Genomic DNA, 27,406 nt, shown 5'->3' with positions numbered 1-27,406 from the left:
GTAAGCCTCCTACCTTCCACTTCCACAGTCACCTCCAACTTATTGAAATCAAAAGTTAAGGGACTAATCGTCTTCATCCAGTCAACCCCGAGGACTATATAGCATCCTCCTAGCTCCAAAACTCTGAGGTCAGCCACAAAATCTTGATCCTATATCACCCATTTGAACCCTGTGCATTTGTAATGGCTGAACATCCTACTACCATTAGCCACTGTTACGGGCCATTTCAAACTTTTGGCTGTAGTTTCACTAATAAAACTGTGGGTCCTCCCACTGTCAATCAACACCATTAGCCTTGTTTTCCCCACATGACCTTTTACCTTAATAATTTGCCCCATTTTCCCCACATGACCTTTTACCTTAATAATTTGCCCCATGGGACTGCCTTTTAAAGCATGAAACGAAATCTCGCCCCCTTCCTCCTCTTGTAATTCCTCTAGATTCCCCTCTTCTTCCTCCATCACTGCTTCTTCTTCTTCTTGATCCCCTTCCATTTGCATTATCTACTTCTTACATTTCCATTTGCATTATCTACTTCTTACATTGGTGCCCAAAGCTATACTTGTCCCCACACTTGAAGCAGAGCCCTAGCTATCGCCTCTGTTCCATAACCATATTCTTGGGCCCATGAGGATTGTAAGCCCCTTTAGGTGTTCCTTGAGTCACTAAGGGAGTCATGGTCTTGAAATTACCCCCACCCGATTGGCCATTTCCCAATCCTGGTCTCAGGGGCACCCTGTGTTTCTTGAAAATTGCTTCCAACATTAACTCTTGGAGCCTCGCTTTTTCTGCCGCTTGACTTACAGTCGCTGGCATCATCATCTTCACCATTGGCCGAAGCTCATCCCTCAATCCACTAATGAAGGTCGAGATTAGGTATTGCTCCGTTAACCCCGGTTGAGCCAAGCACACAATGGCTCTCAATTCCTCAAACCTTGTTTGGTATTCCACCACTAACCCTTCTTGTTTTAGTTTACTGAACTCTTCGATTACATCCCCAATGCTTCTTTCCCCAAATCTTGCACATAGCTTTTCCGCAAAAACATCCCAATTCCTTTCTTGATCGTGATCTTGGGCCCACCCTTGGTACCAACAATCAGTCGTATCATTTAGATAGGCTGCGGCCATCATAACCTTCTGCTCCTCTGGTACCTTATATAACTGGAAGAATCTCTCACAACACCTCACCCACCGCCTAGGCTTAGTTCCTTCAAACATAGGGATTTCTAATCGTGGGCTAGGGGTATCGTTATGAGAATTATATGGAGGGTTTCGCATCTGAGTTTCTTGATTTGACCTCGACTCCTCCACCCTTAGCTGGTCTTGATTGGGTGCATGATCCTGGGTTGACAGTAAAGGTTTCAAATTTCCCCTAGGAGGAAACTTCGGTAACAATTGGAATTGCGGTAAGGACGATAAGATGCCCAAGACGCTATTCAGTCTCTGCCCGTATTGTTCTAAAGCCTCACGGGTTCTTTCCGAATCCCCTTTTATCTCGTCCTTCATCACGACCAGTTCCTCTCGCGTCTAAGTCATCGCCTCTTGAGTCTAGTGCACCTCGAACTCCATCACCTCCATCCGCGCTTCCATCTGCCGCGTCCGTGTTCCTTCGGCCATTCGTTCCAATCCGTCCGCCTTCGCCCATCGCAGGCCTCCAATCACCCACAATCGGTTCGACCAGCTCTGATACCACAATGTCAGGACCCGAGGATTGGGCCTGACTCGGTTGGTAATTAACAGCAAAGAGAGAGAACAAAAGAGAGAGAATACTGAAAATACTTCTTCTATTCGATGTCTTCTGCTTTACACGGACAGTAGTTATACAATCAATCCCTAACAGAATAACCATAGTTGGTTATGGCCAGCTTCCCGCCTTATAGCTCTTAACTAACATACAATGTAGGCTTTATTCCCTAACTACTCTTAGGGTCGTGACAAAAGTTCATCAAGAAAACTAAGATTCAAAATTTTCCAAGGAAATGACAGAAGATTGTTGGCCATCCAATCTCTAATATAGGATCCTCCCTGGAGCTTTTTCCTAGAATTGGTGTCCATGGAAGATGCAGCAGATTGCAACCTGCAAGAGGAATGGACTGGAAGGCACAAACCAAGTGGAACCCGTTTGAAGGAAAACACAGATGATCTTGAGAATCTGGGTTCTTGGAGAACCCAGTTTATGTTTGTTGGTTTAGAGAGAGTGGGAGATTTTTTCAATTCAGTTAGAGTTATTTGATTGTGCAGATTTTAGAGAGAAATTGTAGAAAGGAAGCAACACATTCAACCCACCTTTGACCACAAAGCACAAAAGCTCATTCAAGTTTGACCTTTTGAACAAAATTAGCAGTGTTCTAAAATGTGCTAGGCGCCAGACGGGGCTTAGGAAAACTACTTTTTTTTTCTTTTAACATTCTTCATAAATATTGATACTAAGCATACTGAAATCACAAAACAATGGTTCATATACATACTTTTAAATAAAATAAGTACGGGATATTAGTATAATTAACTTAAAATACTTGTATATATATTCTCTTGTATTATACACTTTTGATAGAATATACACATTATTTTATTCGCGTGGTATCAGAGCAATTAGGCAAACCCTAACCCTAGATCTAGCCACCACCCTCCGACTCCGCTATCGGCCCGTTCTTCTTGTCGCCGGCTGCATCTGTCTGTCGTTCGAGACGCAACCACTGTTCTTGCGCGGCCATTGCCTTCGTCCAATCAATTTTCTGCCAACCACCTCTTCTCTCCATCGGCCACCTCTATTACACGATTGCAGCCGACCCAAATCAACTCAAATCCGCCTTGCCATCGCCATCATCCTCTCAGCCACCTCTACTCTGACCGGTCATCACCTTGGTCACACTTGAGAGACTAGGTGCCGATTGGGCCCGATACCTAGGATGCTAATTGGTATGAATTCGCGGCGGCACCTAACGCCTTGGCGGCGCCTAGGCTGCCTTTTTTAACACTAAAAAACAGACATTTCTAGGAATTTGCAATATCAGGCTCTTGTTGAGACAATAGATTGGAAACTTGAGAGACTGAAACTGTGGGTTTGAATTTTATAAGCAAAAGAATTCAATGAAGTGAAAAAAGTAGTGTACTAAAAAAGAAAAAGAGAAAACAAGAAAATGCCTCCCATACACATCCTAAAGGTAAAAAACTTCACATATAATTAGCCTAGAACATCCTCTTTGGAATCCAGAAAGTCATATATGGAAAAACCTAAATGAACCCTTTAGTACCAAAGATTTGAAAAACCAACATTTCAGCCAAAAGGAATTTCCATGCATTTCAAGAAGAAATAAAAATAAAAGAATAATTCTTTGTCATGATCCTAGGGCTTAACCTAGGATCAGTTTGGGAATCGGAAGAATCCGATTCAGCTAAGCCAAGAGTAGAAGGGAATTAGAGAGGAAATGGGAAGAATGAGGGAGAGATTAGAAGACGTGTTAGGGAGATTAGAGAACAGAAAAAGAGGGAGATGAAGATCAAGAAAGGGGAGAGAATTTGGAAGAGGAGAAAATCAGATTCAATTCATTAATTTCTTGGATAACAAAACAAACCATTACAGCAATCTTTTATAGGCATATTTGCCTTCTAACAGCCTAGCACATGCTTCCATGTGCTTCTAACCACTTGCTAAAATATCCCTAACAAACTATTTTATCCTATTACAATAGTACCCTTTTATTGTTCATAGGGTCATGACAATTCCCCCCTCCTTAAAGAGAGTTATTGTACCCAAGAACTTGCAACAAGTAGCCATGGCTCTTCATCCAATTCCAGCCTTTTCCATCTGGTTTATCCTTCTTTCCTTCTTCCTCCTTCTAGGTCTCTTCTTCTTCATTTTTAGGTTCTCAATTGAAACAAAAATGATAATCATTGCAGACAAGGCTGCATCTTCCTCCAAAAAGTAACATACTATTTCCCTTGGGTTTGTAATAACTACCAAACTAAGGTTGCTAGTACTCATAGTTTGGGAATCCAATATAATGCCAAAACCTGTCAAAGTGTCCACATCAAATGCCTTCAATGAATTTAGCCGCTCCTTGTCGCAGGTAGATGCTGAAATCTGCAACCCTACAGCCTTCAAATGTTGATCATTCTGAAACTCTAACCGACCAGCTACCACATATGTTCCCCTCTTCTTATCATCTCCAAAATTGGCAGCAATATGGTGGCATTGTTTAGGATCAGCAAGTCTTCCTTCTGCTGGGGCTGTCTCCCTCTTATCGTTTGATAAAAATCCCTCCAAGTTATCTAATCCTTCAGCCTTCAATTGTTGTTGCTCCTCAACCTCAAAATTTACAGCAACATTGTGGCACATTTTAGGATCAGTTCTACACACCTTCACAACATTGGAAGATATTTCAGCTACAAGTAGGCCATCTTCATAGTAGTTCTGCTTCTGGTTCCGCCTTTCCTTCACTTCTGATTCATGCTCCCACTCTTCCATAAAATGATCAATGCTCCTTGCTTCCTTGTTTGCTCTTTCTTTCAGCTTCTCCTCCTGCTGCTCCATTCCAAGGAATTCCTCCTTGTTAAAGCTTCCATAATAATCATCAAAATATTTTACAGGAAAATTGTAATGATACTTCTTAATAAGTATCATCGCGAACTCTTGCAACTTCTCGTGTATCATAAGGCCAAATTCCTTGCTCTCTTCATCAAACCCTTTGCTGGTTCCTTTGTCCCTTCGGCTAGTCTCATTCTCAAACTTCTTTTCCCAAATTTGATGCTTCTGGTCAACTGAGAATGCAGCATTCTTTGGCTACCATTGAAGCTCCATTCCAGCTGAAAATGAAGCATTATTTTGCTGCAATTTAGGGCTCATCTGCTCCATGTATGCACTGCTCCCCTTAGCTGATTTTTCACAATCAACATACTTTGAAGACCAAGGAGCTATATACATACTGCTCTTCTTCAAACAAGTTATCCCAAAATTCAAAGCCAAAATTAACCTTTGTTTACCTTACTAGCAGCCTAGGATTTGGTTGGAATTACCACCTGAAATTACTACATTAATGAAGTCGGATCAGAATTACCGCAAAAGAGCGCTGGAATTCACAGCCAAGAATCACCCATCCCAATTCGCCTTCCACAATCCACTCTCAGCTGCTCCAAACTTTGTTGGAATCAGATACCGAAATTGTTGGGCTTCTTAGCCGAGATCCAAGACCTATTCCGCCACCTTCGGAGCCATCAAGAACTGGTCGGAGGACTTGCCTAACCTACTTCACCTCCCAACGACAAACAAGAATTGCCTAACCTTCGCCAAACCAGCTTTGATTACCCTCGAAGCCAATCGACTAGTGCCACTGGGGGTTCTCTATCGCTGAATCGCTCCTGGGAGCCGCCGAGAATCACCGGCTCTAAATCTTCAACCAAGATTTCTTAATCTTGGACAATTATGATCGCTCAGAACTCCTACACCAGTCGCGACTTCTTGGCTCGCCTGCTGCCTAGCCTCCTATTCTCGCCTCAAACGCCTTCTGACTTGGAAATTAATAGCCTAGGGTGTCGGAACTCACAAGCAAAGAAGTCGGATCGGACTTGCTTGCTCGCCGTGGATTTCGGAAACCTGCTGCGCAACTCTGCTTCTGAGGTCATCCTCTTGAGTCGCACACTCCCGACTGGAATTGCCTCGCTTCCAGAAAATCCCTTCTGACAATCGTTGGCCCAATCAGTAGGCAAATTTGCTTAGCCTCTCGTCTCCTTCCTCCGATTTCGCTCTACCTGCGATCACTTCCAATCGCGAACCTCTTGCCAGTGATAACCCAACCAGTGATGAATCAACGCTTCCTTCCTCAGGTTCTGCCCAATCACCGACCAAACCGAGATCGCCAGAAACCCGCTGCACAACCATGATCGCTTGCAACTCCTGCGCCAGTCACGACCTCCTGAGCTGAGGACCACTAGCCGATGGTAGCTCCTTGAATTCGTCTGGGTTGCTGAGAATTGTGGCCGTCACCTCCTGACGCTACTCCACCTTTCAAATTCGAACTGCTTAGGATGAATTGATGCAGTTGGCGAGAACTACTTTGCTCTCTCTCGTTCACTACCGACCTTAATATCCTCCAAATCAAATTGGAAACAATCGCCTACCAACAGCTGATAATCACCATCGGAACTCACCGATAATCACCGTCGGAACAGCCGATAATCACCACAGCCAAGGATGGACTGCTCTGATACCATTTGTCATGATCCTAGGGCTTAACCTAGGATCAGTTTGGGAATCAGAAGAATCCAATTCAGCTAAGCCAAGAGTAGAAGGGAATTAGAAAGGAAATGGGAAGAATGAGGGAGAGATTAGAAGACGTGTTAGGGAGATTAGAGAACAGAAAAAGAGGGAGATGAAGATCAAGAAAGGGGAGAGAATTTGGAAGAGGAGAAAATCATATTCAATTCATTAATTTTTTGGATAACAAAACAAACCATTACAGCAATCTTTTATAGGCATATTTGCCTTCTAACAGCCTAGCACATGCTCCCATGTGTTTCTAACCACTTGTTAAAATATCCCTAACAAACTATTTTATCCTATTACAATAATACCCTTTTATTGTTCATAGGGTCATGACATTCTTCTCCTCAAATAATCCATATTAAGCAAACAAGAGAAACCTTCCACCATTCCTTTTATTCTTTCCAACTCCATGCCACCCCATCATTGGGATAACTTAATGACCTCCCAAGGGAACACCAATTTAACTCCCCAAACCACCAAAAACAAAGCCCAAAACTCTCTAATCCACCCTACAACAGATTCTGCCACTAATTTATAACATGCCCCCTCAGTACGAAATTATCCACCATCAGAAGTTTGTAATGAAGTTCATATGGGACTTAGTTCTCAGTTATCTTTCTCCATAAGAAAAAACCAACCTTCCACCTTATAAGGTAAGAAAGAAAGGCTCCAAATTCCAAGATTTGGATTTTACTCGCATCTTATCTTCTGCATTGCCTACCTGCCAACCCTATGTATACCAACATAAAGCCCCCACTTCCTCAAACACCCAAGCACATGACTGAAAGACATATATTCAATCCTTAAATAATTTGCCCCACACACTACTAATTGTCTCCTTCCAACTAAAGGCATACCACTCCATAAAAATCCTTTTAGGCCCTCCAATGCAATAGATAACCACCAAGGAAGTCAATCCTTACAATGGCTCACCATTCCTAGGAGAACTACAATGGTCTTAAGTGGATAAACGTATAACACAACTACTTAGTTGTTTTAACATCCCTGCTACAGGCAAGGTATCAGTTATAGTGACAATTTATTTGGTTACAAAAGTAAAAAATGATGTGGTTAAAAAGGACACACCCATGAATGCAAGAGAAGAAACAGCTAGAAAACAGAGAAATAGAAGTAAGAAGGAAACAAGGAAGAGTATCAGGATAAGAGGAGGGAAGATCTGAAATCAGGAGGAAGAAAAAATAGCAGCAGCCAAAGATAAGAACAAAATGAAGAGAGAAACACATTAAGGAACAGAACAACAAAGAGAGAGTTCTCCATAGCAAGTTGAAGACAAGGAGGCAAATAGGAAGAATAGAGAAAAGAAGAATATGCATAAAAGAATTTAAAGACTCTTCAACAAGAAAGAACCTATAAAAGGGAGCGATATGCCCTACACACAACAGACAATTTGGATATGGACCGGACCCAAGTGGCGAATCTGGGTCAAATTTATAAATGGGTACTTGGGTTAAATACAATAATACAAGGGAAGAAGAGCAAAGTAGCAAAAACAAACAAAGCAAGGGAAGGCCAAGGAAGACCCCCCACTCAGTCAAAAAGCAATTTAGCCCTTGATGATGCCCCACTAAACCTTTCATCCATGAAGGCACAAACGAGCAAATGAGGATGAGATTAAAGTTGAAGGTTAAACTAGATAACAATTGGAGTGCGACAGAACAATGACGAAAAATGAAGAAGCAAAGCAGGCCCACGGCAAGCAAGCCACAAGCTTCTCCTGAGCCCATTAATTCAAAGCCATGATTGAGTGGCCACCACTCAGTCAACAACAAAATTAATAAATTCATGCGTGGAATGAGTTCACAAAGTGGGGGAGATTAAATTAATAATAAGGCCATGGGTGCAATGTTCAGAGATTAAATTAGCAAGGCCACAAATTGGATGCATGAGATATATAAAATAAACAAGCCATGCACGTGAAGGCCACAATTGAATCAAGCATGCATGAGAATTAATAAACAATTGGAGTCTTGGGCCTTGGGATTGAATATTGGAATTAAGTAGTTAAGCCTCAAGCCTTGGAACAAATTGAGGGCCGAATAAGTGGCCGATAATGAAGGAATGGGTGTTGTGACCAAATGAGTGTTGTGCTTGCATGACTGAGTGGCCACTTGATTAGGACTGAGTGGCCTCTTGGTCATATGTGACCACTTGGTCACAAAGATCCTTTACCCCCAGGAGCCTCTCTCGAAGCCAACAAACCCTCTCGGGGCATTCCTTGAACCGAATATGCCAAGAATATTCCAAGATTTCGTAGAATATGCCACCCGAAAAACCCAAGATGGCTGACACATGTCCCCTCACCCTCTATAAATAGGAGGCTCAGCTCCTCTCTCAGTTACACGCTCACTCTAATACTCAAAATCCATTTTTGCGCTCAAGCACTTGAAGACTAACTAAAGCATCTGAGGGTTTGTGCGGGAACAGCTTCCCACACCCCTAACCATTTGTTCGTCTTGGCAAGCCTCTCGATCATTCAGGACCTCTCAGTCATCAGCCTGATCATTTTGGTCTCATGATCATTCGCCTCAAGGTCTCGTGATCATCCTTGCACATGGACGTCAAAATCACCTTTCCCACGTTACAAATTCATTGTTGTATTTTAACAACAGGAAGAGACACTACAAAAACAGGGGACCAAGAAAGCAAAAAGAGAGAGGGGGGGACATAATAAGAGGAAAGGAGGAAAAATAAGAAGGGTCAGACAGAGTTTATAGCTCTACTATTTAATCAAATTACAATTTAATAACACGTGAATAGGCCATATCTAAAGCTAAATATAATTCCCAAAGCACCTACATCCCTTTTAAAACTAATCATACCTGATAAAGTAATCCAACATAAATTCTAGCACCCAACCTAGTAAAAGTCCTAATAAAAACTTAAAAATAAAATCGAGGACTCCTAATCACATAAAACTAACGACTACTGGTTACCTTGACTTTATCAATCTCCCTTTGTTGAAAAAAACTCGACCTCAAGTTTTGCCCATTTTCATCATTAAGAAACCTTGACTTAGGATTTCGGTCTCCATACCAAATTGATGAAGCTCCAAAGGGCACACCTGTGAATGCAAGGCAAGAAAGAGCTAGAAAATAGAGAAATAACAAGAGGCTTATCAAATAGATATAAGGCCATTTTTATTGTATGGCTCAGAATGTTTGACACTTAAATACTAATATGTGCAAAATATGAGCAGGTATACAAGAAAAGACAATTAGAAATGAATTCATAATAAGGTTGGAGTGACACCTATTTAAGATAAATTGTGAGAGACAATTAAAATTGTTTGGACACATGAGAAGAAGACCAGAAGGTGTACATTTGGGGCATATGGATGAAATGGATAGGTTTTGTAGCAAAAGAGCTAGAATAAGACCAACAAAAACTTGTTGAGAAACACTTACATATGACATAGGATATAATGACCTTTTAAAGCCTATGGTTGTAGATCGAGATGGCTAGAGACTAAGAATTCATGTAGGAAACCCCACAGAGTGGGATTAACAGCTTGTTCACTTGTGCAGTAGGAATCCAAAAAAGTGTTTTCTTTTCATAAAAGTACTTTTATTGGCAGCAGAAGCTATGTTTCTGCTATGAAACAGAAGCAGAAAATAAAAGGGTAATACCACCCAAATCCCTTGCAGTTTGGGCCATTTTCACACAAACCTCTTAAGCATTACTTTTAGGATAAATTTCACACAGCACCCCCAGGTTTGGTAAAAAGCAACCGACTACCCTTTATGTTTTTAAAAATAGCACACACCTCCCTTGTTGTTAACAAATCACCTGAATTCAGAGGCGGACCCAGTAAGGGCCGAGCAGAGGCAGCTGCTCCCACTGAAAAATAAAATTTAGTTAATTTATTATTTTTTTTTTTCTTTTAGATTAGCATGCATATTTTAAATGTATCCAATTTATTGTTTTTGATGTTTGCTTCAGCGGCTTGTCTATGCAACATTTTAATCTCCCTTATCTAAGACATGGGTTTCAATCCTGCTATTAGCATTTTAAGTCTTTTTCATTTTTTTAATGGATTATATTGGGCCTTTCCAATAATAATACTTACAGTAAATATAATTTATTATTTACATAATCTGATATGATGGTTCAATTTGGATTAGATTTTCAGGTAATTATTTATAATAAATATAAACTATCACAGTTCAAATGTTGTCTTAATTACATGCTTATTTATCAAACATTATTCTACATTAAATAATTTTATTATTTTAATTTACACAATTCTTTATGTGAATAAGTTGAGCATTTTAAGTTTTTAGGGTTTAAACCTTCTTTACCTTGTAAGTTTAAGAAGAAATATTTGATTGATTAAGAGATGATATTTTCAAGTTAGTTTTTGTTACAATTTTCTATTTTTACATGTTTTTTCCCTCATTTTATTCGTATCTTCCATGTTTCAATCTCCAAGATTTATTTTTACCAAAGTAATTTTTTTCTTGGGAACAAAGTAAAATTTATCCTTTATTTTTGAGAAAAACTTATAGATATTATGTATGTATATATGTTTTGTTTTTGTACTTTTTCCTTTTTTTTTTTATTAAAATTTTATGAGTGCATTTTTGTCCCCGCTGAATAAATTTTCTAGGTCCACCACTGTCTGAATTGACCATATTACCCATCTTTTTAAAACCAACCCCAACCCTTTCTCTCTCCTCCCTCCTCTCTCTTTCTCTCTTCTCTTCCTCACACATCGATTGTTCTGTCTACTCTCTTTCCTCTCTTTTCCCCCCTTTCTCTCCTCTCTCCTCCCCATTTGTCGACTATGGAAGCCATTGCCAAACTGAAATCGTGGAACCCTGTTTGCAATGGGGTTCCAATAACCCCATTGCACAATGGGGTATTAGTGCAATCAGTGTACAAGGGCAAGGAAAGTCATGACATCTTTCCCCCCTTTTCTCTCCTCTCTCATCTCCTCTCTCCTCCCCATTCATCAACTGTGGAAGCCATTGCCAAACTGACATCGTGGAACCCTGTTCGCAATGGGGTTCCAATAACCCCATTGCACAATGGGGTATTAGTGCAATCAGTGTACAAGGGCAAGGAAAGTCGTGACATCAACAACAATTTCTCTCTCTCTCTCTCTCTCGTTATATATACACACACACACACATATAAGGGTTTTTCCTCTCTGGAAGAACTCATCGCCATGGCAATGGCCAACCAGCTATGCCATCAACCATCACATTTTTTTTCTTTTTGTGTAATAACAAGAGAGAGATGACGTAGGTATTTTGGGAATTTGGAAAAAAATTACTTAACAAGGGATTTAGTGTTTCACAGTATATAAAGTCAGTGAAGGTGAACGACATTTTCAAAAACATGAGGGTGGTTGGTGCCTTATTACTAAACCTTAATGGTACAGCATGAAATTTACCCAATTTACCCTTTAATGTTTAAGATCCCTGTTTTTTTTTTTTCAAAATCCCCCCTTCATTGAGTCAAGAGCTCCCATTAGGTCCCTACGACTTTACTTTCGGTTTTTTGGGCCCCATGATGTTACTTTAGTTTTTCATAAATCAAAATCTAACATCAAAGATAACCATTAGAACTATTGAATTAATGGAGAGAGGTCTTTGAAATACAAAGTAAACCACAGGGACCTTAACTGATAAAAGCAAACCAAAAGGGGTCTACTATAAAAAACCCAAAGCATAGAGGGTGGGTCTGACTGGAATTTTTCCAAAATAAAATTATTTATTGTCAAAATTACCCCAGTGAACTTTTAAAATTACAAACATTACACTTTTCAATCATATCTAATTCTTGTTCCATATCTTTACAAACAAGTCAAGACAGAATTCATATCCTCACAAAACACTCAAATAAAAAATTACATATCATGCTCCTCTAATCAATTCTTATCGTAGTTTGTTATAATATGTTCTCTACAAAAGAAAGAGAGCCTCCAATCGTTTGATAATTTTTCATAGATGTACAGTATCCTTAAAATCTCAATCTGGGTTTGTCGATTGTTTATGATTTTATCATAATCCTCAGTAGCTTGATGCATTTCTCTCAAAAGAACATCCATTTATATTTCTGTTTGAAATTTTTTTAAACAGTTTTTAGTTATTGATGATAAATAAAAAAATATGTATTGGTTTTTATAAAACTTTCTTGTTAATGTGATTTCGTAGTTTAGCTCATTTAATATAAAAGTGCTTTTACATTCAAATAGTATTAACTACATAAAGACTTTTGTCAATACATTTTCTGGGTAAAAGGATTTTTTTAAATCACTGGGTAAACATACATAACAACACTGAAAGTGTTTCTCAAATGATCAAGCCAAAAGTTTTTTTTTCTTTTTCTGTAAATAATCAAGTCAAAAGTTAAACTGTTTTTTCTTGAAAGTGATTCTTATAAAAGCTTTTTTCACATAAATGGCTTTCACAACAACAGAAATTTCTCAGCAATGCTAAACAAGCACTAAGACCTATGCCTCAAAATACCAAAAAGCTATTAAATCATGAGAAATCCATAAATAGTCAAGAGGTTATTAGAACTTTAAACAGGGTAAAGAACGTATTTTTTTGTTTTAATATGATCATCAATATTTCGCTTAACATAAGAAGAGAACAAAGAGAAGAGGTTCATCAATATATTTTTCTCCTTTCTCTATATATAGGCATATATTATATTATTTTCATTGACTGTGAACCATGAATGCCCAATAACTAAAGCCTGCTAAGCCAAGACTGAGCTCAAGCTTTTCTCTGAAACCCAGTTAAGCTAAGCTCAAACAATATTGGTCTAGCCTGACAAACCCTGCTCAACTAAGTGCCAAACTTGGCTTGCCTAGGTTTCTGCTAGACAGCATGGAGATAATTAGATTGAACTCAACAAGCTTTAATTTAAGTTGCAATCACTTGGATCAGCTAAATAAATCTACTTTCTTCAATTGGCTCTACCTGGTGTAGGCTGAGGCTATTATGTTCCTTCTCACCACCTCATCCTCAGTTTTTCTAGACCTTCTGCATGGCCTTTCAGCACACATTATCTACCCCATGTCATTTGTTCACATCAATGCATTGGCATATTTCTGTGAGCACGACCATCTCAATCATTTTTTCTCAAGGTCCAAGTACTGTCCCTAAAGAAACGTCAAAAGTATGCTTTTTGTTTTTTTTTCAATAAGAAATAAATGTCGACACACATCAAATTTGCAAGCAGTCACAGTCTATACTTCCTCATGAGGTACAGTAGTTTTACGGGTTCAAACAAATTTTAATCATAGGTATGATGTTCTAAAATTACAGGAGGCAAACATTTGTTCCAGAGTGAAAATAGCAAGCTACAAACTTAGAAGAAAAGAATTGAACAATAAAAAGAATATTTGAGCTCTAAATTCTCATCCTTGAGCAAATACATATGCAGAAACTCTTTCAATGGTCATGCTTACCTTTGAAAATCTAAAAGATATAAATTCAACATCATGTACCTCCATCTTTACTACCTTGTTTCAATAAGCTACTCATATTTCTCTCAACTAAAAATGTTAAAAGTTTAAGAAAGCTTACTTTAACTCATCACCATTTGATGTCATATCGCCTGCTTCTCGACAGCAGATCTTCTTTCTAGAACACATAAAATGAAAAACTTCCCTTGTCCAACCACATGATTGCAGAAATGAGGAAGCTTCTTTCCTTAGACTGAGAAATATCAAAAGAGATATCTATCAAAACCCATGATGTAAGTAATTATGTTAAATGACAAATATAAGCAACCTCTTTAAAACTTAGGGGAAGGAGAAAAAACAAGAGAAGGAGTGACAAGTAACATCAGGGGAAAAATTATAACCACATAAGCTTGCACAAAGTGTCAAAGAAAACGAAGTGTTCTAATAAATTCTTTGGAGAATAAAAAAGGCTGAAATAATTACTAGAAAAATAAATCTTCAATCACTTCCGTTAGGATCAATACAGAAATTCCATATAGCTTTATACCACTTGTTAAGGTACAAAGTAAAAAACAATATTCTGTATAATTCCGATACCAGTTATCACAAATCCACAAAAAAAGATCAAATCAATCTGTAAACACAAACTTAACATGATTCAGCTACATATTTAGCTGGCAAGGGAACAACAAATTTTATTATGTCCAAACTGAGCATACAATGGAACATTGAAGAAAATCTCACAACCCAAAACCTAAATATCCGCAAGCCCTCAAAGCCCAGACTATGTTCACACTCTACCCTCTGCACCTTCACAAGAGAAAATAACAATATAAATAATTGTATTGATCCCCTAATCCTCCTCAAAGTTGGATTGTCCTACAGAAACCCTATTTCTCCACTATATTAGATTGGGTTAGTAAGTGGGTCCTATCCACAAATTCAGGACGAACTCGATATGTTTCATTTTAACTTTTAACTCGACAGACAAAGAAACACATTATCAGTGTCTATCCCATTAACTTGAGGTGACATGATGATTAAAACTTGATGGATCTAACTTTTGCAATGTTTGGGCAAAATTGCCTGCTCTTTCCTAGGGTCAACCCAGTATGGTCATGCTTGTAACCAGAGCTTGTACCAACGTATCAAACAAAGCCCCTTTTCAATTCCAACTAGATGTGGGGAAAAATTTACAAATGCACAATATGGAGGTGCACAACATAACAATCAGCAGAAACAGGTAGCTATTTAGTTAACACAAGTTAACAACATCACTTCTCCAATCATTGTTCCTAATTGGTTTCAGACCCAACTATACATACACCCACACTAGAATGCATTACACCTCCTGGAAGCAGGAGATAAGTCTCCAGTATAAAGATAAGCGCTTCTATTTTTCAGTTCAATTCCCGCATACATGCCCAATGGCTATCATGTACATCTATTAATGAGCTAATAAGATAGTCATTCAACTCTTGTCCAATGTCAACAATATAAATGTAATTCGTTTTCCAAAAGAAAAAGGAAGATTATTGATAAAATGAAATAATATAACATAGTGATAACCAAGATAAAGGGAGACAACATCTACTCCTCCAATAGGAGCCTCCATTGGTCTCCTTCTCACATGACAAACTATCTTAATCATGTCTCACAAATCTTATCTTTAATAGGAGTCACTCTAAACCTTATAAAAAATAACCTCATTTTCAATTTTATTATTTTCTATATGACTCGAGGCTTAACACTAAATACCAAAATCACACCCAGAGCCATCATAACAAATATAACTGCAGGTAGTTATCTTCAATTAACACCCCACTCACCTGTTGTTGATTCTCCAAACATATGGAGTGACAAAGATCGCATTTGCATAGCTACTGCATGTGGCAGCTGTGTGCCTGTGCATATCCCTGCTAGTGCCAGCCCCACCTACGCATGGGTCTAGAGCAGGCTCACAGTCACACCACTCGCTTACCAGCTAAGCATTCTTGCTTATTTGCATGTCCAGGTGAAAGTTGCCACCATCTAACTTGAACACTTGTCCAATTGCCTACACGAGCTTCCTAACAACCACCTCTACTTACCACACCTGTGTTTCATGAGGCATGCAATGTGTGGACCCACAGCTGCAAGCAACAAGTGGCCATGCCCCCTTGTGAAGTTGCTGGAATGCATGTTGATGGCTTGTCATCACATTTTGGCACTCAGAGACTAGCTTTTGTTTCCTAAATCTTGCACCTTGTCTTGGCATGCTGCCCTTATGCCTTATGCTGGGTATAAGTAACCTCCACGCATTCCCACATAACCACGTTGCCCCATGCCTCCATGTTGCATGGGCTCAAGGTGCTCACCATAAGCATATTAGGGTTCTCACATCTTGAGTAGTGTTGTCTACCCAAGAAGAATAGTTGTTGTTTACGCACTTTAAAAATTAAGAGAATAAAATTGTAGTAATCCCTAGGTGAAAAAGGCACAAATGGTGCTCCGTAACCAAGCTTGGATTAATAAAATAAGCTTCAGCCATGATAAATAGATATTAAACATTACGAATCATAAAGCCTCCAAATAAAGTTAACTACCCAACCCTTTCAAGATCTTCCAAAAAACACCTATTCGAACAAAGAATAAACAATGTAAAATAACCACTTCAACTAAACAAGTTATTGGACACAAGTGCCTAATACTATTTTTTCACATCTGCTTCATTAACGTCTTGCATGTCAAACGTTTCACATTTTCATTAGTTATCATAGAAAAAAGAAAAACGGAGACACATGTACAATTGATTAGCAATTATAATCATATACCACCTAGATTTACATTCAAACATATGGTCAAAAAACATTTATATCCAATCCTCAACTAGATGTCCTATTGCAAAAAAGAAAATTTTAGAAGCATTAGAGGTAAAGCATAACTAGCGTACAGTTCTTTGAAGTTTTCAAGCTTTGCCTGAGAATCAGCATCTTTGGCCAACAAAATGTAGGACTTCTCATCCTGCAGTTTTCTTTTTGACCCTGAGATATCAGAGATATTGCTAACATCATTGCTCTTCAATTCATGCTCATTCACCACTCTTTCTTTTGACACCTTGTTTTCCCAATGTGTGTCCTCAGGCAAAACTGCTTCTACAGAATTGGCAGGTGCCCTCTTGGTTTTACCATTATCATTAGTGAAAGAAAATGTTTGGCTTTTTCCACTTTCTACAGTCTCCACTGCTTTACTTTTGACAACCCCATATCCAGCTAATGATGACATATTCTTCTCATCCTTCTCTATGGATATGGAGGCTTTCGTGTGCCCATCCCCATTGTACTGTCTTTTCTGAACAACAATTTTTCCATTAACACTTGCAAAAGGCTTTTTCGTAGCAGAGTTTCTGGAGCTACTTAAGTTGATCTGCACACTTGATGACACCTTATTGTCCTTAGATCTGATCAAGTTCTCTTTTTCAGAAGAATGATTAGCATGCTGATCTGTATAAGCTACACTCTGCTGTTTAGATGTATCAGTGCCATTGCACTCTTGACAATTGACTCCGTTGGAAACTGATACAAGATTAGCAGCAGTCCCTGGCCTTTGTCTGGTTCGAGAAAAGAAAAGGATATAAACCTTCTCAGACAAAACCTCCTGCAGATTTGTGAGTTTGACAAAAGAATCATTGCAGCAATACCAACGGCCCATTGCATCCTGCAGATATAAGTAATTGGTATCAGCAAAACACAATTAGCGGCTCTTCAAATCTTATGTCAAGAATACCTGAGGTTAAACGTAGCAAATGGAAAGAAAAAAGTTAAAAGAAAACCTTGATGTATGCATAATAGTGTCCAGAATCAGGTGAAAAGCCTGAATGCACAATGCTACCAAAAAGGCTATACTCTGGATGTGTATCCTGCAGTCCAACCACATCAATAAACAAAAGACAATTGGAAAAAGATGAAACACATTGAACATGATAACAAAGAACATGATGGATCATATATAAGAGGACAAGGTATTAAGCCAGCATGGATATGGAACAGAACCAGACAATAAATTTGATGCCATATGACTAAGCATGGCTCATATGATATGCAAAAGCAAATGTAGTATTGGATGGACATAAACAAATCGACAAATGCAGCATCAGTGGATGAGCAACCAAGAAACAGCTCCGGTAGGATGGCACGTCCACTGTTATAGGCTACCCTGAAATAGATCATAACAAATACAATTTCATGCGAACATTATCCATAAATTGGCTCATGACGACAGAAGTAAACAAATTATTTCATTCAACAAAATGAGAATCCCATTTAACAATTCTAGTGTCAAACAATTTACTCCTTATCTTAGCCAATCTCAACGCAAGATTAAAATTGTTGTGCTCTAGTAACTGACACTCAACAAAAAATAAAATAAAATTCTCAAGTTATGATAGATTCTATACATAATATCATTTTGTTGGGGGCTAAACCCACTTAGCAATGCATTCTAAAATATGCCAAGGCTGTTGTATTGGCACCAACTGTAGTGTTAAATTTGTAAGTGCTCTCACATATTCAGAGACAGATACAAGAAGTTAATCCAGGACCAGAAGCACAAAATTAGATCATGAAATATTAGAACCATAACAAAGAAACTGATGAATTGGTGGTTGTGATGATAATAATCAATATATTTTCCTCCAAGAGATGAGATAGGCAGGTGAGAAGGCTAAAATGTTAGCTAAGGCAAGATATAATTTTTGGTATACAAAGAAGGACAATACGAGAAATAGAATAGGGATTATGATGGAGTAAAAGATGAAATAGTAGACTTAAAGAAGTAGGAAGACAGGATTACCAAAGCCAAAGTTCCTCTAGTCAAAGAAAGTGTTGAGTAAATATTGTCAATGCAATGGACTACAATTTGGTTGCGAAAAAGTGAGAAGGTAAAAATTTTAGGAAGAATTAGCTTAGTTGTTGTAAAAAATAAAATGAGAAGATCATTTGTTGAAGAAGAAGTTCTCGAGATGATAGAGATAAAGCTAAAAGAAGATTGAACCCGAAGATAAGGCTAAATGAAAGAAGATAACAATCTTAGCCAAAGCCTAAGATTTAGGAGAAAAATTCTCCCCAAAATCTGTTGTTTTGTATTTTAAATTCCCTAAACTTTAGCTAGAAGATAAGTAGTATAGCTGTATTTAAAGGAGTCCTGTAACATAGAATGTGTAGGGGATTTATTAGTGTTTACATTTTTCATTAATTATAGATTCAAGTACTCTAAAATTGTTCATGGTATCAGAGATTAGGTTCTCGATAACCAGCGCATTCTTCGTTTCACACCAAAGCTCCTCAAGATGGCTAGTTCTTCTCCGATCAGTGAAACTTCAACTATTTCCCCTACAACCTCTCGATCCATACTCCCAGCCTCTTCCCCCATTTCGTTAGATCACCATACTCTCCAAATCATACAACATAAACTCAATGGAACCAATTTTTGGGAATGGTCTCAGTCAATCATGTTGGTGATGAAAGGCAAAGGAAAAATGGGATACCTGACAGGAAGAATTTCACAGCCAGATTCGGAAGCTGCCAATTATGAAACATGGGATGCTGAAAACTCTATAGTAATGACTTGGCTCATCAATTCCATGGAGCCAAAGATAGGGAGAACCTATCTATTCTACAAAACAGCGAAAGAAGTATGGTGCTGGAATTATGCTCAATTAAGGCTGATCTCTAGGATCAGTGTTTTATGTAAATATTATGTAAATATAGAAAGACAATAATGTAAATTAGGATGGTAGGATGCTGTCTATTATTTCTTTCCTTCTTTGCTAATAATCCTCTCCTTAAAAGAGGATAGTGTACACATTCATTCTGAATGGAATCAAGACATTGTCTTTAATAATTTCTAAGTTGGTATCAGAGCAGGATTAAATCACAGCCATACACTGTGAAAAACCCTAGCTAGCCTTTTAATCATAGCCTTCCATTTCCTGTGAAACCCTAACCTGCCTCTTCATCCATCAGATCCGATACCCATCAGCCTACGGCCATCCCTAGCCGCCGCCATCGACCCTCCTAACCGTCGCTGCCATCGGCCACCCTAGCCGACGCCAATCTCAGGTTCGATACCCATCAACGCGACCGCTTTAGAGCCATCGGTCGCGGCCTCTTTAGAGCTCGTCAACACAGCTAGTTCAAATGCCATTGACTGTCGTCGACCGCCACACCCAACGCGGCCGTTCAAGATGCCATCCGACCACCAGCCACCACAACCCAAAGTCACCGCTGCATCCTAGAGTTGTTGCTGTCCTTACACCAACAGCCACCTCCCAGGTTTTGTTAACTGTGTTTCTCTTCCTGTTCTTCAACTTCCAACTCGTTCAGTTATGTCATAAGTTACATCTGAATCCATCCCAAATCTTACCGCTGCCAACCAGACAAGAATTCCAGCGACCCATTCCAATACCCATTCTATTCAAATCGCCACCATTTGTTTAAGTGTTATGATCCTCATACAAAAAAATTCTTTATCAGTATGGATGTTTCGTTTTTTGAAAAACAACCCTATTTTACCCAAAATTCCCTTCAGGGGGTGAAACATGGAGTTGAAGATAATTTTTGGGATGTTTTTGTCCCACTTCCTAACGCAATTTGTCCTACTCAAGAACCACATGGTTCTAATAATGGTCACTTAGGAGATTCTGGTTCTAGTTCTTTGGTGCCCAGTGAAAGGGTTTCTTGTGCAGGGGGAGAAGTACTACAGACTGATCATCATAATCTGAATTCTGAGCTTCAAGTTTATACTAGGCAGAAATTTCATCAAAGGAACAAAGACTTGAATATCAACTCTGCACAAAACCAGTTTGAAAACCCGAGCAATGGCACTGTAAGTTCAAGAAATCCCATTTCAACTTTAGTTTACTTCCTTCAACTATGCCCAATAGTTCCCCAGTTGATTCTTCAACTATTATCAATTATTTACCTACTATTCATAATCTTGATGTTCCTATAGCCATTAGGAAAGGTGTCAGAAGTTGCACTAAACATCCTATTGCTAAATATTTCTCTTACCATAGACTATCAAAAAATCATAAAGCTTTCACATCTAGGATTTCACACTTGTTTGTTTCAAGGAATACACAAGAAGTTTTGGATGATCCGAATTGGAAATTAGCAGTCATAGAGGAGATGAATGCTCTAAGGCGAAGTAGCACTTGGGAGATAGTTTATTTGCCCAAAGGCAAGAAAATAGTAGGGTGTAAATGGGTGTTTACAATAAAGTGTAAGGCTGATGGGAGTGTTGATAGGTATAAAGCTAGACTTGTGGCTAAGAGTTTCACCCAGACTTATGGAATTGACTATCAGGAGACATTTGCTCCTGTTGCTAAAATAAACTCTATCAGAGTCCTATTGTCTCTTGCACATGAGTTTACCTCCAGAATTCGAAAAGAAACTTGGGAGTGACAAAGTATGTAGACTGAAAAAATCCTTGTACGGTCTCAAACAGTCACCAAGAGCATGGTTTAAACACTTTGGAAAGGCAATTACCAGTTATGACTTCCTTCAGAGTCAAGCATATCACACTATATTTTATAAACACTCAAAAGATGGTAAAGTTGCAATTTTGATCGTTTATGTTAATGACATTATTTTAACTGATGATGATGAGACAGACTTAGCAGCCCTTAAGCAGAAACTTGCGAAAGAGTTCCAAATTAAAGACTTGGGAATTCTAAAATACTTTCTTGAAATGGAGTTTGCAAGATCCAAAGAAGGTATTTTTGTCAATCAAAGAAAATATGTTCTTGATCTTCTTGGAGAAACAGGTTTACTCGGTTGTAGATGTCGAAGACTCCCATTGAGCCTAATGTGAAACTACATGCTGCTAAAGCTGATGCAGTGAAGGACAGAGAATAATATCAAAGACTTGTGGGCAGGTTAATCTACTTGTCTCATACACGGCCTGATATTGCTTTTGCAGTTAGTATGGCAAGTCAGTTTATGCACTCACCAGGGCCAGAGCATTTCGAGGTGGTCTACAGAATCCTAAGATATCTAAAAGGGACACCTGGCAAAGGGTTACTGTTCAAGAAACATGGTTGCCTGCAAGTTGAGATCTACACTGATGCAGATTGGGCAGGAAGTGTTGATGATAGGAGATCTACTTCGAGCTATTGTTCTTTTGTTGGGGGTAACCTAGTCACCTAGCAAACCAAAAAATAAAATGTAGTGGCTAGAAGTAATGCAGAAGTAGAGTTTAGAGCTGTTGCCCATGAAATTTGTGAGGGAATGTGGATCAAATGAATACTTGAAGAGTTGAAGTTTTCTCATTCAGTACCTATAAAAGTCTATTGTGACAACAAAGCTGCCATCTCTATAGGTCATAATCCAATGTTGCATGACCGTACAAAACATATAGAGGTGGAAAAACATTTCATCAAAGAGAAGATCGATGCGGGAATAATATGCATGCCATACCTTCCAACAACCGAACAAATTGCTAATGTTCTAACTAAGGGTCTTCACAAGAAGCAATTTGACAAACTTATTAGCAAGCTGGCTATGGAAGATATCTACAAACTAGCTTGAGGGGGAGTGCTGGAATTATGCTCAATTAAGGCTGATCTCTAGGATCAGTGTTTTATGTAAATATTATGTAAATATAAAAAGACAATAATGTAAATTAGGAGGATGCTGTCTATTATTTATTTCCTTCTGTGCTGATAATCCTCTCCTTAAAAGAGGATAGTGTACACATTCATTCTGAATGGAATCAAGACATTATCTTTGATAATTTCTAAGTTATGGGATGCCGTCCAAAGTCTCTATTCAGACATGGAGAACACAACAAAATGTTTTGAAGTACGATCAACCCTAAGAATCACCTGCCAAGGTAACCATTCGGTGACTGATTACTACAATATATTATCTGAACTATGGCAAGAGATGGACCTATTTTATGATGTAAACTGGGAGTGTACAAAGTATGGGGTGAAGTATTCAAAAATGATAGAGAAAGAAAGGGTATTTGATTTCCTATATGGGTTGAACTCTAACTTAGATGAAGTCAGAGGGAGGCTGCTAGGAACAAAACCTTTCCCTTCCATCAAAGAGGCCTTTGCTAAAGTTAGAAAGGAAGAAAACCGCAAAAAGGTGATGTTAAATGCAGCACTGGAGGTTAACAATCAAAGTGGATCAACTCTTACAGCCTCTAAACAAAAGGCAGCTGCAACTCGCGGACATCAATCGAGGGACAGACCATGGTGTGACCACTGTCAAAAACCCTACCACACTAAAGAAAATTGTTAGAAAATGCATAGGAAGCCTCTAATTGGAAAGGGAGGAATCGGAATCAGAATAAGCCAGAAAAAGCCCATGCGATTGATGTTGAAGAAGGTAAAAATACTAATTTTACCTTAACACCTGATCAGTTAGAGGTCTTATAGCAAGTTTTGAACCAGACCAGGGTTCCAAAACTCTCGAGTTCTATGGAAATACCCAACCCATCAACCTCCCAGGTGAAACAAGGTATGGTTCATAATTGTTATCTCTCTAAATTGCTAAATAGGAAGAGTGGATTGTTGACACTGGGGCCTCCGACCATATGACCGGATCCCTATGTAGCATGACTGACTACAAACGCTCTAAGAGGGATATAAAGGTGACTATGGTAGATGATACAATATCCTATGTTGAAGGAGAAGGTTTGGTGTATTTAGGTGACTTGTGGTTGAAATCTGTCTTATATGTGCCCTCTTTAAGATGCAATCTTTTATTTATCGGCAAAGTTACAAGAGACATGAATTGCAAAGCGACTTTCTCTTCCACTCAATGTGTATTTCAGGACCTAATTTTGGGGAGGATGATGAGCAATGCTAAGGAGAAAGGTGGTCTTTATTATGTGAAAGGACTAGCTGGTGCCTCTAGGCTACATAATTCTTTTGTTTCTTATGCTATTTCAAATTCTAACATCTATTTATGGCACAAGATATTAGGCCATCCTAGCTTTAGATATTTGAAGATTTTGTACCCTTGATTGTTTGGCAATAAAATGAGTGATTCCTTCAATTGTGAACAATGTATTCTCGTTAAACAAACAAAATCTTCTCATCCCATTCATTCCTATCAACCAACCAAACCTTTTTATCTAATCCATAGTGATGTGTGGGGGCTAACTAAAGTACCCAATCTAACTCACACTCGCTGGTTTGTCACCTTTATAAATGATCATACCAAGGTGTGTTGGGTTTTTTTGATGAAAGAAAAATCTGAAGTGTACAAAATATTCAAGAAATTTCATCAAATGGTCCTTTAACATTTTTCAAACTTCCATCCATATCCTTCAATCGGATAATGGAAGAGAATACTTCTCCACCAAATTTGAGACATATTTGAGTGACAATGGTATTGTTCACCAAAGCACATACCCCCAAAATGGAGTGGCCGAAAGAAAAAATAGGCATTTGCTTGAAACCGCCAAAACCCTAATGTTTTCCAGCTCTGTCCCTACTTCCTTTTGGGGAGAAGCTATTCTCACTGCAGCCTATCTCATCAATAGGCTTCTTACTAGGGTCCTTAACTTCAAAACTCCCTTAAACCCTCTCATTACCTTCTATCCTCTTCTAACCCGCAAATTAAATTCCTTGTCCCCTAAAATCTTCAGATGGACAGCATTTGTTCACAGTTATCATTCTAAGTTACATCCCAAGTCTTTGAAGTGTGTGTTTTTGGTTATTCTCCCACACAACAAGGCTACAAGTGTTATTGTTCTAACACTAAGAAATTTCTTGTATCTTGTGATGTCTCTTTTCTCGAGAATCAATATTTCTACCCTACCAATAGTTTGCAAGGGGAGATTCCTAGTGCAGATCAAGGTAGGGATGGTTGGTATGTTAGTATTTTGCCTAAACAGTTATTTCTTTTAGTCCTATTCCGAATGATTTAACTAATTCAGGGGGAGAACAGCAGCATATACAGTAGCATATTCCAGAAAAATCACAGCTGCCAATCAAAGTATATTCAAGAAGAAGGGATCTTGAACCAAGGCAAGACCAATCATCAACCTCGGAAGAAGGTCCAACACATGAAGAGGAAGAAAGAACTGAAGCAGCAGTACCAGTTGAGGAAAACAGCAGAATAAACAATGAAGAACCAGAATTATATGATTTGGATATGCCAATTGCTTGGAGGAAAGGGGTAAGGTCATGCACTAACACCCAATTTTTAACCATTTGGTATACTCTCGATTATCCCCAGGTTTCAGGGCATTCACAATAAAGGTTGATGACGTGCAAATACCTAAAAACATCAATGAGACCCTACAAATTCCAGAATGGAGAAGAGCTGTACAGGAAGAAATGGATGCACTAACAAAGAATGGTATATGAGAAGTGGGAAATCTACCTCCGAACAAGAAAGTGGTAGGAAGCAAATGGGTATTTACTGTAAAACACAAAGCTAATAGGAGTATTGAGAGATTTAAGGCTAGGTTAGTGGCCCAAGGCTTCACTCAAACACAAAGTATAGATTATGAAGAGACATTTGCATCCGTTGCGAAACTCAATTCTATACGTGTGTTATTGTCACTTGCAACTAACCTAGATCGGGAATTACATCAACTTGATATAAAGAATGCATTTCTTAATGGGGATCTAGAAGAAGAGATTTATGAGAATCCCTCTTGGGTTTGAAGAAAAATGGAAGGTTTGCAGGTTAATAAAATCTTTGTATAGGCTGAAACAATCCCCTAGAGCCTGGTTCAAGAGGTTTAGCAGCACATTGCATCAACTAGGATATCAACAAGGACAATCTGTCCATATCTTGTTCATCAAACATTCTGCCACTGGTCTAAAAACTATCTTAATTGTCTATATAGACGATATTATAGTTACAGGTGATGACCAGCAAGAGATTAAAGCATTAAAAGGGCAATTACAGCAAGCTTTTGAAGTTAAAGACCTTGGGCAAATGAGGTATTTTCTTGGAATAGAAGTAGCAAGGAGTAAGGAGGGAATTCTTATCTCTCAAAGGAAATATACACTAGATCTACTAAAGGAGACAAGCAAACTTGGTTGTAAACCAACCAGCACACCATTGGAACCCAACTGGAAAGTCAATAAAGATGGGACAGAGAAAGTAGTTGATAAAGAGAGATATCAGAGATTAGTAGGAAGGCTAATCTATTTGTCTCTTACACGGTCGGATATTGCATATGCGATGAGTAAAGTAAGTCAATACATGCATTCACCCACCAGCAAACACCTGAATGCAGCCTATCATATCCTCAAATACCTTAAAGGGACTCCTCAAAAGGGTATTTTATTCCGAAAGACTGAAGACCGAGGAATTCAAGGGTTTGTAAATGTTGATTGGACAGGTTCCTTAGAAGACAACAAATCAACTTCTGGTTATTACACGAAATTATGGGGTCATCTAGTGACATGGAGGAGCAAGAAACAAAGTGTGGTAGTTAGAAGTAGTGCTGAAGCAGAATACTGAGCTATAGCTGAAGGTATCTGTGAAGTGATATGGCTAGGGAAGTTCATGAATGACTTGAAGATGCCTAATACAGACCCTACAAGACTATACTATGAAGATAAATCTGCCATTAGTATAGTAAACAACCCAATCCAACATGATCAGATGAAGCATGTGAGAATTGAGAAGCATGTGAGAATTGATAAGCAATTGTCACAGTCTAAGGGGTAAACTTGTAATTAGTCCTCCAGTTAGTTGGGTAATTACCCGGATGTAGGAGTTACTGATTGTAGAGAAGCATAGCTAGCTGCACATGGCCACTTGGCCGGCAACTTGGCCAATGTAATAACCGTTTCTCTTATATATCATGAAGGCTACCGAGGATGAGGATCATGTGAGAATTATGCACTGATCTTTTCCCTCCACTTTCCCTATCAAGTTTTGCCCCTATCTTTCTCTATCTCTCTCTCTTTCTCTCTTTTTCCCTCCCTCAATTCCCTTTCCCGCCTAACCTTCCTTCTCTCAATTATGAGAAGGACCCCTAGCAGACCGAGGGTCTGATAATTGGTATCAGAGCCGGCGACCTGAGCGCGAAGGATGGCTGAAGGCACCAGGGCGAAGCAGACGAAGTCTAGATTGGATGCGGTGGAGGGTGGAATGCGACAGTATTGGGAGCAGGTAGAGGACTGACTGGATCTCTTGGAGCTGGGCATTCGTAACACCCAGGAGGAGATTAATCGTAGTCGATCGGAATACGCCACTAATTTGGATAGGACAGTGGACCGAGCGGTGACGGGGTTACAAGAGGAGATCGCGGGGCTCAGCCAACAGCTTAATCAGCAATTGAGTGATGCCTTAAGTCTCTTTGCTCAACACTCGCACGCCAGCTTACCCACCGATTTTCCCCCCAGAGCGTCTTCGGCGCCAATTCTCATGACGCCAAGAGAGAGTCGGAGATACCTGGGACATGGGGGGACAGATGAAGGAATGGAAACTGATCAACCTAACTTGTACCGTGGGGGAAGGGGAAATCACTTCACGTTACAAGGACCCAGAATGGACATCCCTCCGTTCGAAAGGGATAGACTCAGGTGGTGGATCAGGCGGTGTGAGAGAGTCTTTTACCAGTATCGGGTGGCTGAAGGAGAGAAGGTGAACATCGTAGCCGCGTATTTGGACGATGTAGCAGACGCTTGGTTCCAAAATTGGAGCCGAGACAGGATTGAATGGAGTTGGCCGGAGTTCGTT

General features: G+C 39.1%; 1 protein-coding gene across 8 annotated transcripts in view; it reads right to left on the bottom strand.

Annotated features, from left to right (window-relative positions):
• The window catches only part of LOC127811298 (ubiquitin carboxyl-terminal hydrolase 25-like), an 81,224-nt gene that overhangs the window by 29,979 nt on the left and 23,839 nt on the right, over positions 1 to 27,406 (bottom strand). For 5 of the 8 annotated variants that reach the window (XR_008025633.1, XR_008025637.1, XM_052351031.1 and 2 more), the window contains exons 5-7: positions 17,515 to 17,601; positions 16,636 to 17,399; positions 13,825 to 13,956 (exon numbers count right to left, since the gene is read on the bottom strand). Coding sequence is in view for 3 of the 8 variants with exons in the window: in XM_052351031.1 (XP_052206991.1) it covers positions 13,825 to 13,956; positions 16,636 to 17,399; positions 17,515 to 17,601 (983 nt within the window). In the remaining 5 variants the exon portion in view is untranslated. Of the gene's footprint in view, positions 1 to 9,216; positions 9,345 to 13,824; positions 13,957 to 16,635; positions 17,400 to 17,514; positions 17,602 to 27,406 lie in introns of all 8 variants that reach the window. The other 3 variants (XR_008025636.1, XR_008025634.1, XR_008025635.1) reach the window with 1 other exon arrangement.

Source organism: Diospyros lotus, chromosome 10 (genome assembly GCF_014633365.1).
Source record: "Diospyros lotus cultivar Yz01 chromosome 10, ASM1463336v1, whole genome shotgun sequence".
Taxonomy (NCBI): domain Eukaryota; kingdom Viridiplantae; phylum Streptophyta; class Magnoliopsida; order Ericales; family Ebenaceae; genus Diospyros; species Diospyros lotus.
This window is presented reverse-complemented; position numbering and strand designations above follow the sequence as displayed.